Genomic DNA, 15,130 nt, shown 5'->3' with positions numbered 1-15,130 from the left:
TATGACCGACACAAAAATGACTTTTACAAAACATTTCACAGTTTGGGTTTTTACCATATTTTGATTTCATGCTGTTACTGGACATCTGAGACCCTTAGAGCAACCCGACTCAAGGGGCTTCTGTGGTTAAACGAGCACTGGCCATTACGGTAACAAAACCATGAATTTTATGGGTCTTACAGTAAGTAAACCCCTTAATTCAATATACTGAATTATGATGTACAAGACTTACTTTGGCAGTTCAAAAATGCATCAAAATGCCTCTTGTTCACCAAATGGACAGTTACAGAGCATTAAACTAAGAGAAGAAAGGTTTGAAAAACAAATTTCAGAGACTATTTAAATTCTCAAATAGTGAAAAGTACCCTTTGGGTACACAGGAACATAAAATTGTTTTATGGCCTATTAATTAAAAACTCTTTTACCACCAGGTGAGGATGCAAAGAGGTGCCTCAAGATTTTTCTTTAAAGTTCTTGAATGTTTCTGGCTTAATAAATTAAAGAATTATACAGAGATAAAAGGCAGGGATTCAGACATGACTTTCAATTCATCTATAGTAGGTAAGAACACTTTAAAGACAATCACATATAAATTATGCTGTGCTACCAGCTGGCTTTGTGACCTTGCAAAAGGCACTTAACCTTGGTGGACCTCAGTTTCCTCACCTGTAAGAAAAGGATAATACCACCTATTTGGCCTGCCTCACAGAGTTGTTATAAAACTAAAATGACACCCAATGTGTGAAAGCACTGAGCATTCTATGAAGCATTACATAAAGTATGATTATTCGGGGGAAAAAAGCCACCTTCTATGAGGCTGATTGTTTCCTACATACAGCTATCAGGTTCCTGCTCCTAGAGAGTCAGGGTCTCCACTTTAGGGTTCAACACACCATACCCTGCCTCCCTCTACGCTCTACCTTCTTCAGGAAGAGTTTCTCTGACTAACCTCGCTCTCTAATTAGACCTGAGCTCTGAATCTTTTTTTTTAAATTAATTTATAGTTTTCAACATTTGCTTTTATAAGATTTTGAATTCTAAATCTTCCTCCCTCCCTCCACTCCCCCCTCCCCAAGATGGCATGCAATCTAATTTAGGCTATACATATATGATCATACTAAACACATTTCCACATTAGTCATGTTGTGAAAGAAGAATCAGAATAAAAGGGAAAAACCATGGGAAAGAAAAAACAAACAACAAAAGAGCAAATAGTCTGCTTCGATCTACATTCAGATTCCATAGTTTCTTCTCTGGATGTGGATAGCATTTTCCATCATGAGTCTTTTGGAACTGTCACGGATCACTGCATTTGCTCAAAAAGCTAAGTCTAACAAAGTGGGCACTGTTACTACGTACAATGTTCTCCTGGTTCTGCTCATTTCACTCAGCAACAGTTTATGTAAGTCTTTCCATGTTTTTTCTGAAATCCACCTGCTCATCACTTCTTATAGAATAATAGTACTCCATTACATTCATATACCACAACTTGCTCAGCCATTCCCCAACTGATGGGCATCCCCTAATTTCCAATTCTTTGCCACTATAAAAAGAGCTTTTGCATCCCTTTCTCACAGATGAACTACTTCTATTACACATTAACTTTCCACTCATTTGAATGTTGCATTTTAATTACACTTTAACATTCACATATACACATATGCATGCACACACACACACGTGTGTATACACACAAATATTATATAATCTAAACTAGGCTCTGAGGTCTTGAGGGCAGGGGCTGTTTGCCTTTCTTATGTAGATCAGACCTAAAACTCCACCACAGGAAGTAAAAAGCTCTATATGAGTGAATATAGCCTGAGCTCATTTCTCATCCTGTCAAAATAGCAGTGGTTCTCAAAGTTTCCCTTCCCCACCTCCTCTCCATCATCCTTATCTTCCCTTGTTCTCTTTCCTCTTCTCCTTCCTCCCTCCCAATTCTCTTCTTAATCTAATAGAGTCTCTTTACCTCAAACATGCCGACAGCTACAAACCAGGCTCTCTTTGGCTTTATACTCTAGGTACTAAGAGGCAGCCAAACAAGAGCTATGACCCTAGGCTGCATTAAAAAAGTATCCAGGACTACAGAGGTACAAGGCCTGCTGCCCTCAGCCTTCCTGCCTTATAATTAGGAGCACTGAATTCAGATCTGGCTGCCACACTCATAAAGGAAACAGCTGAGCTGGAGGAGGGTAGTGAGGACAGGCCAGAAGCAGAGGTGAAAGGAGCTCAGGATATCGGGCGAGGCAAGCTCATCATGTAGATGAGGGCCTGACTTGCTCTCGTTGGTCTCCGATGGCAAAAGCAGGAACCATGGGTAGAAGCTGACAAACAGCCGCGGAGGCTTCCGAGACAATGTCCAACAACAAGAGGATCCAGAAGCAGAAGGAAGTGCCTCCAGAGCTTGGGGCCTCCTCCTCGCTGGAAATCTTCAAGCAAAGGAAATGTTTGTTCAGTTCCACGTCAGACCAGGTGGCCCAAGTGTCCTTTGGGCTCTTGAGACTGGGATTCTTGTATGGGGGCACATGCGCACACCAGTGTGCAAACACACAGACACGTCTGTTCAGAAGGGCACCTCTTCCTTCCCAAATAATGCCTGCCTCACTGTCCTTGACAGTAGCACAGGGAGAGGACAGAGGACCTTAATGTTAACTCTGCCCTTGATCCTCACCACCTGGGTAACCTGGGCAGAATCCCTTCACCTGCCAAAGCAGGTGTAAGAGAAATAATCTGCAAGAGAAGTAAAATGGGCAGTGCAAGCTGCACAGAAGCTTTCACATCCAAGCCTTAGGATCCCCCAAGTAAGGACTTCAGAGCAAAGCAAAGCATTCCAGAGCACAGAGTATCCTAAGTTGGGTTAGTCAATCTACATCGAGCCACTTGCATTTACTGTGGGGGCATCTCTCACATGAAGCTTTGAAAACAGACAGCCAATCTTCTTTTCAAAGACTCTCAAGATGTTTGCATTCCACCTCTAACTAACAGATGATGTGCTCCTTGGAGCTAGGGACCAGAACTTTCTTAGCTGCATCTCCCCCAGGATCTAGCACACTGTCTTTTCCATCATAAGTGCTCAAAATATGCTGGATGAATAAATGATGAATCATAATTCACAAAAGCCTTTCCCATAAGGCAGGTAGTACAAACATTATTTCCATTTTACATATGAGGAAACTGAGGTTGAAAGCTAGGCTAATTTGCCCAAGGCAGTAGTATACATCAGAGCAGGGATTTGAACACAGGTCTATGGACTCTATTGGATTCTACTTCCAGTCCTCTTTCTACGATATCACCATGACTTTCAAAATATTACAACTCATGTTTAATTAGTGCTTAGAGGTTTAGAAAGTAGTTAATGGAAGTAATGTTATCTCTTTTTACAGATGAAGAAAGGGGTTCAGAGACACTATTCATGTTTGCAAAGCTACTAAGCTGTAGAGCTGGGAATCAAACCCAGGCTCCCTAACCCTCAATCCTGTGCACTGTCCACCACACTACAGAGCTTCTCTAAGTCAGCCTAGCTAACAATTGCTAAAGACGGTCTCTATGCAATGAAACAAAGGAAACCAATTAGCAAAATTATGTAAGAATTTCTAAGTTAATAATAATTGGTTTTTCTGCCACAGCTCTAATTACCTGCATTCGTGCTACAATGTTTAAGGTAGATTGTGTTGCCTTTTATCTATAAACTGTCTATAAATTAATTGACAAACATTAAACTCACATGAAACAGGAAAGGTGCTGCAAGTGAGGACTAAGCCACTCCCTCTAATCACTATCTCCAATCTGTCCTGTCACTATCATATCCTCTCTTCACACTGTTTCCCCATTAGCCTGTGAGCTCCTGGAGGGTAGGGTCTGCCTTTCGCCTTCCTTTCCAGCCTCAGCACTTAGCACAGGGCCTGACACATATTAGGTGCTGAATTATTATTACTTATTCACTGACAATGTAATTCACTCAGGCAAAAAAACAAGCTCCTCTGCTGTGAGCTTATTCACTAGAAGGCCTCTAAAGAAGAGAAACTAGCAATGAGAAGTTAAGTCCTCAATTTTTATCTCCCACAAGGAAGCCACCGGTGGATGAAGCCCCAGCTTTGGATGACAGCATGAAGTTGTAGGTTTGGGAAGTAGAGGAACAGGGTTTGAGTTCCTACTGTATCATTTAGCAGCCATGTGGCCACTTGGAGAGTCACTGAACCCATCTAAGTGTAAATTTTTCATCTGTGAAGTGGGAATAATAATACCTGCACTACCTAACTTTCCAAGATTGCTGGATGGATAAAAAAGGTAACATACATGAAAGCACTTTGGAAACTGTTGAATGTGTTATGAATGGAAAGCACAGATAACCACAAAATGGCAACCACCTTCAATCACTACTGGCTAGGGTGAAATATGAACATGAAAGTTGGAGGTGGAAGGCTTCATATCCCGTTACCAATAGTCTGAACCTTCTGGTCAAATCACCATTAGCAGTTTTTAGCAAAGACAGTAACTTCCAAGTTTCAGCCTAGAAAGAGCTTTTTGTAGTGGACTTTGAGAGTCTGCAATGGGGTTTCGAACAGGACAATGACAACAGCTGAAGAAAACAATTCTTTAGCAAGGCTATTACAAGACATCTGACAATTTGGATTGACTACATAAAACAAAGCTTGGTTTAAGTGTCTGACTGAATTAAATACACATAATGGGGTTTAAATCTTCCAAACAGCTATAGCAAAATCTCCATTTCCCATCTTCCCCTCACCTTCCCAAAGGCAGATGCTCCAGCACAGATGTGCGTGTAATTGAACTGCTTCTGAGTTGCCAAAATCAGTGATGTCAATTCCTCTGAGGACAAAACATAAGTGACAAGCTTCAGAACACTCAAATTCATTCATACATTCTATTAGATTCCCTGTTTCCCACCAAAAAGCAGCCTGTAACAGGCTTGTCTGGTCCACAGGGAAACCTCACCTGGAAGGAGTCCTTTGAACATGTCATTCTGAGCTACCAGGACCTTGCTTACGCCGGCCACTTTGCACAGATCTTGGGCTAGCTGTGATTAAAAAAAACCAAAGCAAAACAAAAAATTCCCCATTTGCTTTAATAATTCATCTTGAAGTCAGAGTCAACAATTACATCAACAGGGGCACTACTACAAATACCAAAACAGGAAAATAAAACCTCGAGAGGCATCTTAGGAGCAATCTCTTTGATTAAGACAATACCTTGTGGCATCTAGAACGAGGGCCAACATGGCCTTGGGAAAGTCACGTTAGCTCCTGGAGCCTCCTTTCTCTCATCTGCCACATGAGTCTAATACTGCTGGCATGACCTGCCTCACAAGGTGGTTCTTGTACATAAATGCAGAACTCTTCATTAAGGGCAACTATTATTAGAAGAATGAACGCTTCAAAGAAAAATCATTTCTTTGTATTAGTTAATATCAGTACACATTTGGTTTCAGAGACTGATTTGAGATTAATTTCAGAAACAATCCTACTTTTTCAAAGAACAGTATTTATTTGCTAGTCAGATAATAAACGGTTCGCTAAATAGCTGATTGTAAATTGTGTGCTTTAGTACCAGGCCTCATGGAAAGCAATATTTAGGATTTAATCTCAAACATTTGGTATGCTGGAAAGAAAACAGTGTTTGTAGCTGAAAGGTGTAGGCCTGAGGTCCACTCTGCACCACAAATCATCTGCGGGACCTTGGTAAGTCACTTACCCTCTCCACACCTGATTTTCCTCATCTGTGAAATGAGGGGCTTGGACATCTGGATGACCTCCTGTGAGCCCTCCCAGCTCTAAATCTATGCTCCTACCTAGGTTTAAATACTTAGGAGACAACACAGCTGCCAAATAAAACCAGTAATTCTATCTCCCCAAGCTGATAAAGCAGAAAATGGAGCCCGTTATATGATCGTCTCTCACTGCTTATATTAACTATATCCACTAAGAATCAAGTCGGGGCAGCTAGGATATAGTGGATAGCGCAGTGGATAGAGCACCGACACTGAAGTCAGAAGGATCTGAGTTCAAATATGGCCTCAGACCAAACACTTGACACTTACTAGCTGTGTGACCTTGGGCAAGTCACTTAACCCCAATCACCTTAAAAAAAAAAAATCAAGTCACTAGAGTGTTATGGAAAGAGCCCAACACAAGCAGGCTGAGTTCAAGTCTCTGCACTAGATTCCAGCCACTTGATGCGAAATCATGGGCAAGACATCAATTCAACAAACCTTTATTAAGTGCTACCACATGTAAAGGAGATTACAGTTTCAATTCAAATAGCACTTATTAAGTACCCACTATATAAAGTACCACGTAGTAGTTTCCTTAGCCTTCAAATATGGGTTTCATGATCACTAAGGTTCCTTCCATACTTTACAGTCCAGAAGAAGTTCATAAAATCATAGATTTAGGGATAGAAAGGACCTTATAGGTCAATTTGCCCAATCTCCCATCTTACTGATGAGGAAACTGAGACCTAGTGAGTTTAAGTGCTTTGTCCAGTCAAACATGGAGCAAGTGGCAGAGCCAGGATTCACACCCAGCTCCTTACTCCACAACCTGTGCCCTTTCCACTGTCACTACTTCCAAGACAAGTCACAAGTCTAATGCCTAGTAAAAAACTTTACATACAAATCAGACCACAGTCCATTCTCTGAACGGGAATCCAACTCCACCAATATATGGTCAGAAATGTTGGAGGAATGTTTAAGACACACTTCACGAGAATATGGAGGCAGGTCAGTGGGGTGTTGGGCCATACTTGGTCTCCTCTCCCTTTGTTTAACCTTTCCAAGAATAACACGACCTCTCTATACTCTTAGCTGCTCATTCTGCTCTGCCTAAAGAGCGGAGTCCAAGTCACCAAGTGCAAGCCACCAGAGAAGGTGGCAGTTGGCAGTGAATGATGCTGCTGCCTCACACTCTGATACAGACCTGAAAGGCCACTTACATAAGACTCCAGTGGGCAAGCCTTCCAGAGGGGCCATTACAGCACATTTAAATGAATTAAACTGAAGATGATTATTCCTTGATAGCTTCAGAAAAAAAAAAGCACTCAAATCAATGGAATTCCTCTCTTTATACTGATTAAAATTAACAAACAGTTTTCTGTACAAAGAAACCATTTTGAGGAGTCTTCAAACAATCACCAAACAATTACCAACCAATCCTAAAGGACTGGCTTATAAAGAGTTAATTATTACTCTAATTCTTTACCTGGAAAACCTGACAAACAGTAATGAGTACTACAAATCCATTCTACCCTCTTTTCAGAAGAAGAAACACTCAATGAGAGCATCCCCTGGTCTCTTCCTCATTTACACCAGCATCAACATAGCTTTAGTTCTGGCCATTTCATAAGGATCATTCTTGGTGGTCCTCCCTCTGAATGAAGAAGCTACTTGCTCTGGCTGACTTTAAAAGGTTCTCACCTTGTCACATTTGGTTCCAGCTACTAAACAGGACACTTCTCCACCAAGCTGCGTGGCTGCAGTAATAGCATTTAACGTAATGGGTGTAAGTGTATCATTCGTATGCTCAGCTATTACCAGGGTACTCTGAAATCGCAGCAATGAGGCCTAAAATAAGAGAAAAATGAAAAAACAAGGTTAGGTTACCTTAAAGACTCCCTCACTAAATACTAGACCTGGAGGAAATTTTTCCCAATACGCAAAATATAAAAATTTGAGTATGTATTTATGTAGAAGGTGTGTGTATATAGAATGTACGTAGGGTGTATGTGTATAGATTGTGTGTACATATGCATATGGAGTATGTATGTAGGGTGTATATGTATAGAGTGTGTATATGCATATATGTATATGTATATATATATAAGGAATGTGTATGTACATATTAGAGGTAATGCATGTATGCATGAATGTAGTGTGTGTTTGGGGTATACATATGTATTATGCGTGTAGAGTGGGTACATGCCGAGTATGTATGTAGTGTGTGCATAAATGTAGGACGTATATAGTGTATATTAGTGTACAGATACGTAGAACATACATGTATGCATGTATGCATTTGTACACAGTGGTTTTTAAACAGTAAAGCAATGTATAAGTTAAGTCATGACCTCTAGGCCAGCCTTCAGTTTAACAAACATTTATGAAGTATCTCTTATGTAGATAAGATTACTCTATTTACCAATCTAAACACTAATACTACTGGGCAAGGAACTCTAGACCTTTTTGGTGTCTTGGACCCCTTGAGTAATTGGGTTTGGTGAAGCCTATGGATCCCTTCATAGTATAATACTGTCCTTAGCATCTATGGCCAGCCTCAAACCATTCCAAACTGTATGACCCTGGGCAAGTCACGTTTCCCTATGCCTATTTTCAGAAATAAAGAGAGGGGCAGCTTTAAGGAAACTTCTATTTCTAAATCCTATGAACCCGGGACCCTAGGCAAAGTACACTGTTTAACCCTCCATTTTTATCTTTATTACCATTCTATCACTAAAATCCCCACGTAACTGCTTTAAAATGCCCTGATAAATGCCATATTAGATTTCATTGCTTTAAAAGTTCACACATTATTTTATAACTGTTTTTCTATTAATTTCTTCTTAATTGTAGAAATACTGGTTTTTCTTCCGCTTCTGGGAGCCAAGATGGCAGAGTGAAAAGGTAGTCACTCTCACTCTCCCCTATCAAACCCAGAAAATATCACCCCAGAAAAAAAACCCTGAAACACCTGAACTAGAAGAAAGACAGGGAGTAGCAGTGCAGCAGCCCAGCAAACGGGTCTCTCAGTGCCTCAGCAAAAATAAGGGAGGCAGAACTACAAGAGGCCCCAGGCAGATAAGTACCCTGCGGCATTCATCTGAAAGGAGGTGAAGAAAACAAGCTAAAGGCTTCCTAAAGCCCTGCCTTGCTGATTCCAACCCAACACCAGGTGAGCTGTAGAGCCCCGCAGCCTCCAATTGTGAAGAAATCCTGAAGCCCAGGTGGTAGAGCAGGCAAACACCAACACCTGGACCTCTGAGTGCCTCAGAGAGAGCGGGGGGAACTGGCAGAAACCAGCTCAGAAAACCACCAGGAGCCTCAGCACTCCACCACAAAGGAATCTCCCAGTGCATTAGCAGAAACGAGGGAGACAACACTGCAGGGGCCCCAGGCAGATAAACACCCTGCAGCACCCATCTAAAAGGAGCTGAAGAAAGCTAAAGGAAAGGAAAAGCAGGCAACCTAGAATTGCCTGAAAGTTCCAGCCTTGCTGATTCCAGCCCAACACAGGTAAGCTGCCAGAAACCTACAGCCTCCAATTGCCAGCATAAGAGGCCCCAGCACACAAAGCCAGTGACCAAGACCTAGGCTCCCAACACAAGAAGCTTGGGTCAGTGCCCTCTGTTCCCCAGCAGGAGAGCTCAATCTCTTTAAAGGCCAGGGAATAAAGAAACACCATGAGTAAAAAGAAACGTACCATAGATTCATATTATGAGAAGAGTGAAGATCAAGACAGAAATTCTGAAGAGGACAACATTGTCAACAAACCCACATCTGCAACAACAAAAGGGAATATGAACTGGTCTGAAGCCCAAAAAGCCTTCTTAGAAGAGCTCAAGAAGGATTTTAATAGTCAAATGAGAGAGGTAGAAGAGTCCTTCAAAAATACAATTGGCCAATTGGAAAAAAAAACACTGAAGAAAACAAGTCCCTAAAAAACAAATTGGCCAATTGAAGAAGGAAGTACAAAAACTAACAGAAGAAAACAATCTGTTAAAAACTAGAATTGGACAAATGGAAACTAATGTCTCTATGAGAGAGCAAGAATCAGTCAAACAGAAACAAAAAAGAAAAAAATAGATGAAAATGTAAAATACCTCATCAGTAAAACAACCACCTGGAAAATCGATCAGGAGAGACAATTTAAAAATTATTGGACTACCTGAAAATCATGATGAAAAAAAGCCTGGACAGTATCTTTCAGGAAATCATAAAGGAAAACTGCCCGAAGTCCTAGAACCAGAAGGGAAAATAACCATAGCAAGAATCCACCGATCACCACCTGAAAGACATCCCAAATTGACAACACCAAGGAATATAATAGCAAAATTCCAAAATTACCAGATGAAAGAGAAGGTGCTGCAAGCAGCCAGAAAGAAACAATTTAAATATCATGGAACCACAGTCAGGATTACACAGGACCTTGCAGCTTCTACATTAAAAGACCGCAGGGCATGGAACATGATATTCCTAAGGCAAAGGAGCTTGGAATGCAGCCAAGGATCAATTACCCAGCAAAAATGAGCATCATTTTTCAAGGGAGAGGTGGATATTCAATGAAATAGGAGACTTCCAAACTTTCCTGATAAAAAGACCAGAGGTCAACAAAAAATTTGATCTTCAAGTACAGGACTCAAGAAGGACTTAAAAAGGTAAATGGGACAGAAGAATACAATATGTTGTTAATAAGGGGGGCTGTTTAAACCCCTACAAGGGAATATGAGACTTGCAACCCTTGAGAACTGTATTGTTATTACACCTTGTTAAAGGAGTATACATAAAGAGGGTGGATATTAGTTGACTTTGATGTAATGATAAAAAAAAATCTAATCAAGTGGGTTAAATGGATCCAAATAAGTGGATCAATCTGATCTTAGAAAATGTACTGAGAAAGGAGGAGGCAGACAAGGGTAAATTACATTACAGGAAAAGACACAAAATCCTATTACAGCAGAGGGAAAGGGGGGGGAGCATTGTTTGAACCTTACTCTCATCAGATTTGGCTCAAGAAGGGCATAATAATCAGTTAGGTATAGAAATCTAACTTGCCCTATAGGCAGTAGGAGGGAAAAGGGGAAAGAAAAGGGAGGGGGAGAAAGAAGGGAGGGAAGAAGCAGTAAGAGTAAAGGGGAAGAAAAGGGAAAGGGATAATAAAAGGGGGAAGGGACTGAAGGAGGCGGTGGTCAAAAGCAAAACACTAGTGAAGGGGGAAAGGAAAAAGGAGAAAGAAAAGCATAAATGGGGGGAAAGGATGGAGAAAAAGACACAGATAGTAATCATAACTGTGAATGTGAATGGGATGAACTCTCCCATAAAATGGAAATGGATTGCAGAATGGATTAAAAACATAATCCTACAATATGTTGTTTACAGGAAACACATTTGAAAAAGAGTGACACATACAGGGTAAAGGTAAAAGGCTGGAGCAGAATATATTATGCGTCAGCTGAAGTAAAAAAAGCAGGGGTAGCAATCCTGATCTCAGACAAAGCAAAAGCAAAAATAGATCTAATCAAAAGAGATAAGGAAGGAAACTACATCCTGCTAAAAGGCACCATAGACAATGAAGTAATATCATTACTAAACATATATGCACCAAATGGTATAGCATCCAAATTCTTACAGGAGAAGTTCAGGGAGTTACAGGAAGAAATAGACAGCAAAACTATACTAGTGGGGACCTGAACCTCCCCTCTTGCACTAGATAAGTCTAACCACAAAATAAACAAGAAAGAAGTTAAGGAGGTGAATAGAACATTAGAAAAGTTAGGTATGATAGACCTCTGGAGAAAACTGAATGGGGATAGAAAGGAATATACTTTTTTCTGCAGTACATGGCACATACACAAAAATTGACCATGTACTAGGGCATAAAAACCTCACAATCCAATGCAGAAAGGCAGAAATATTAAATGCATCCTTTTCAGATCATGATGCAATAAAAATTATATGTAATAAAGGGCCATGGAAAGATAGACTAAAAAATAATTGGAAACTAAATAATCTAATCCTAAAAAATGATTGGGTCAAACAACAAATCATAGAAACAATCAATAATTTCATTCAAGAGAATGACAATAATGAGACAACATACCAAAACCTATGGGATGCAGCAAAGCAGTTCTTAGGGGAAGTTTTATATCTCTAAATGCTTACATAAATAAAATAGAAAAAGAGGAGATTAATGAATTGGGCATACAACTAAAAAAACTAGAAAAAGAACAAATTAAAAATCCTCAACTAAACACCAAATTAGAAATATTGAAAACCAAAGGAAAAATTAATAAAATTGAAATTAAGAAAACTATTGAACTAATAAATAAAACTAAGAGCTGGTTTTATGAAAAAACCAATAAAATAGATAAACCTTTGGTTAATTTAATTAAAAAAAGAAAGAAGAAAACCAAATTACTAGTATCAAGAATGAAAAGGGAAGCTACCACCAAGGAAGAGGAAATTAAAACAATAATTAGGAATTATTTTGCCCAACTATATGCCAACAAATTTGACAATCTTAGTGAAATGGATACATATTTACAAAAATATAAATTGCCCAGATTAACGAAGAGGAAGTAAAATACTTAAATAACCCCATCTCAGAAAAAGAAATTGAACAAGCCATTGATGAACTCCCTAGGAAAAAATCTCCAGGGCCAGATGGATTTACATGCAATTCTATCAAACATTTAAAGAACAATTAATTCCAATACTATATAGACTATTTGGGAAAATAGGTGAAGAAGGAGTCTTACCAAATTCTTTTTATGATACAAATATGGTGTTGATACCTAAACCAGGAAGAGTCAAAATAGAGAAAGAAAATTATAGACCAATTTCTCTAATGAATATAGATGCAAAAATTTTAAACAAAATACTAGCAAGTAGATTGCAGCAACTTATCACAAGAATAATACACTATGACCAGGTAGGATTTATACCAGGAATGCAGGGTTGGTTCAATATTAGGAAAACTATCAGCATCATTGAGCATATCAACAACAAAACCAACAGAAACCACATGATCATCTCAATAGATGCAGAAAAAGCTTTTGATAAAATACAACACCCATTCCTATTAAAAACACTAGAAAGCATAGGTATAAATGGAGTCTTCCTTAAAATAATAAATAGCATATATCTAAAACCTTCAGCAAGCATTATATGTAATGGGGACAGGCTAGAAGCATTTCCAATAAGATCGGGAGTGAAACAAGGATGTCCATTATCACCACTGTAATTCAATATTGTACTGGAAATTAGCTTTAGCAATAAGAGAAGAAAAAGAAATTGAAGGCATTAGAATAGGCAAAGAAGAAACAAAGCTATCACTCTTTGCAGATGACATGATGATATACTTAGAGAATCAAGTAAAAAACTACTTGAAATAATAAACAACTTTAGCAAAGTTGCAGGCTATAAAATAAACCCACATAAATCATCAGCATTTCTATATATTACCAACAAAGCCCAACAACAAGAGATAGAAAGAGAAATCCCATTTAAACTTACTGTAGACATTATAAAATATTTAGGAGTCTACCTCCCAAACAAACCCAGGAACTCTATGAACACAATTACAAAACACTTTTCACACAAATAAAATCAGATCTAAATAATTGGAAAAACATCAGTTGCTCATGGGTAGGCCAGCTAATATAATAAAAATGACAATCCTACCTAAGCTAATTTACTTATTCAGTGCCATACCAATCAAACTACCAAATTATTTTATAGAGTTAGAAAAAATAATAACAAGATTCATTTGGAAAAACAAAAGGTCCAGAATATCAAAGGAACTAATGAAAAGAAATGCAGGGGAAGGTGGCCTAGCAATTCCAGATCTTAAATTGTATTATAAAGCAGCAATCATCAAAACTGCTTGGTACTGGCTAAGAAATAGGGAGGTGGATCAGTGGAATAGGTTAAATATGCAAGACACAGTAGTCAATGACTATAGTAATCTATTATTTGATAAACCCAAAGACCCCAGCTTCTGGGATAAGAACCCACTCTTTGAAAAAAACTGCTGGGAAAACTGGAAAAGAGTATGGCAGAAACTAGGCATAGACCCAAATCTCACACCATATACCAAAATAAAGTCAAAATGGGTTCATGACTTAGATATAAAGGCTGATACCATAAGTAAACTGGGAGAACAAGGAATAGTTTACCTATCAGATCTATGGAGAACAGAAGAATTCATGACCAAACAGGAGATAGAGAACATTATGAAAAGCAAAATGGATAATTTTGATTACATTAAATTGAAAAGTTTTTGCACAAAGCCAATGCAACTAAGATTAGAAGGAAGGTAGAAAATTGGGAAAGAATTTTTACAACCAGTCTCTCTGATAAAGGCCTCATTTCTAAAATATATAGAGAATTAAGACAAATTTATAAGAACACAAGCCATTCCCCAATTGATAAATGGTCAAAGGATATGAACAGACAGTTCTCAGATGAAGAAATTAAAGCCATCTATAGTCATATGAAAAAATGCTCTAAATCATTATTGATTAGAGAAATGCAAATCAAAACAACTCTGAGGTACCACATCACACCTATCAGATTGGCCAACATGACAAAACAGGAAAATGATAAATGTTGGAGAAGATGTGGGAAAATTGGAACACTAATACATTGTTGGTGGAGTTGTGAAATGATCCAACCATTTTGGAGAACAATTTGGAACTATGCCCAAAGGGCTACAAAAATGTGCATACCCTTTGATCCAGCAATAGCACTTCTAGGGCTATATCCCAAAGAGATCAAACAAATGGGAAAAGGACCCACATGTACAAAAATATTCATAGCAGCTCTTTTTGTGGTGGCAAAGAATTGGAAATTGAGAGGATGCCCATCAATTGGGGAATGGCTGAGCAAGTTGTGGTATATGAATGTAATGGAATACTATTGTGCTATAAGAAATGATGAACAGGCTGACTTCAGAAAAACCTGGAAAGACTTATATGATCTGATGCTGAGTGAAGTGAGCAGAACCGAGAGGACTTTGTATACAGTAACAGCCATGTTACACAATGACTAAGATTGTTAAACTGAACCCTTCTCAGCATTACGAGGATCTAAGACATCTCCAGAGCCCTCGAGATGGAAAATGCTGTCCACATCCAAAGAAAGAATTATGGAAGTCGAATCGCTATCACTTATTTTTACCTTCTGTTGAGTTTTGTTTCATCTTTCTGATGGTTCCTCCTATTGGTTTTAATTTTTACTTACAACTTCACTAATGTGAAAATATGTTTAATGGGTATGTAAATGTAAAGCCTATATCAAATTGTGTGCCATCTTGGGGAGGATGGGGGGGAGGAAGGGGGACAAAAATTTTCAACTCAAAAGCATATGGAAGTGATTGTTGATAAATCAAAATAAATTAAT

General features: G+C 38.9%; 1 protein-coding gene across 1 annotated transcript in view; it reads right to left on the bottom strand.

The window, feature by feature from the left end:
• The window catches only part of ETFA (electron transfer flavoprotein subunit alpha), a 94,684-nt gene that overhangs the window by 48,627 nt on the left and 30,927 nt on the right, over positions 1-15,130 (bottom strand). The window contains exons 2-4 of the mRNA XM_020975978.2: positions 7,433-7,579; positions 4,957-5,038; positions 4,748-4,830 (exon numbers count right to left, since the gene is read on the bottom strand). Coding sequence (XP_020831637.1) covers positions 4,748-4,830; positions 4,957-5,038; positions 7,433-7,579 — 312 coding nt within the window. The remainder of the gene's footprint in view (positions 1-4,747; positions 4,831-4,956; positions 5,039-7,432; positions 7,580-15,130) is intronic.

This window comes from Phascolarctos cinereus, unplaced genomic scaffold (genome assembly GCF_003287225.1).
Source record: "Phascolarctos cinereus isolate Bilbo 61053 unplaced genomic scaffold, phaCin_HiC Scaffold_3;HRSCAF=262, whole genome shotgun sequence".
Lineage (NCBI taxonomy): Eukaryota > Metazoa > Chordata > Mammalia > Diprotodontia > Phascolarctidae > Phascolarctos > Phascolarctos cinereus.
This window is presented reverse-complemented; position numbering and strand designations above follow the sequence as displayed.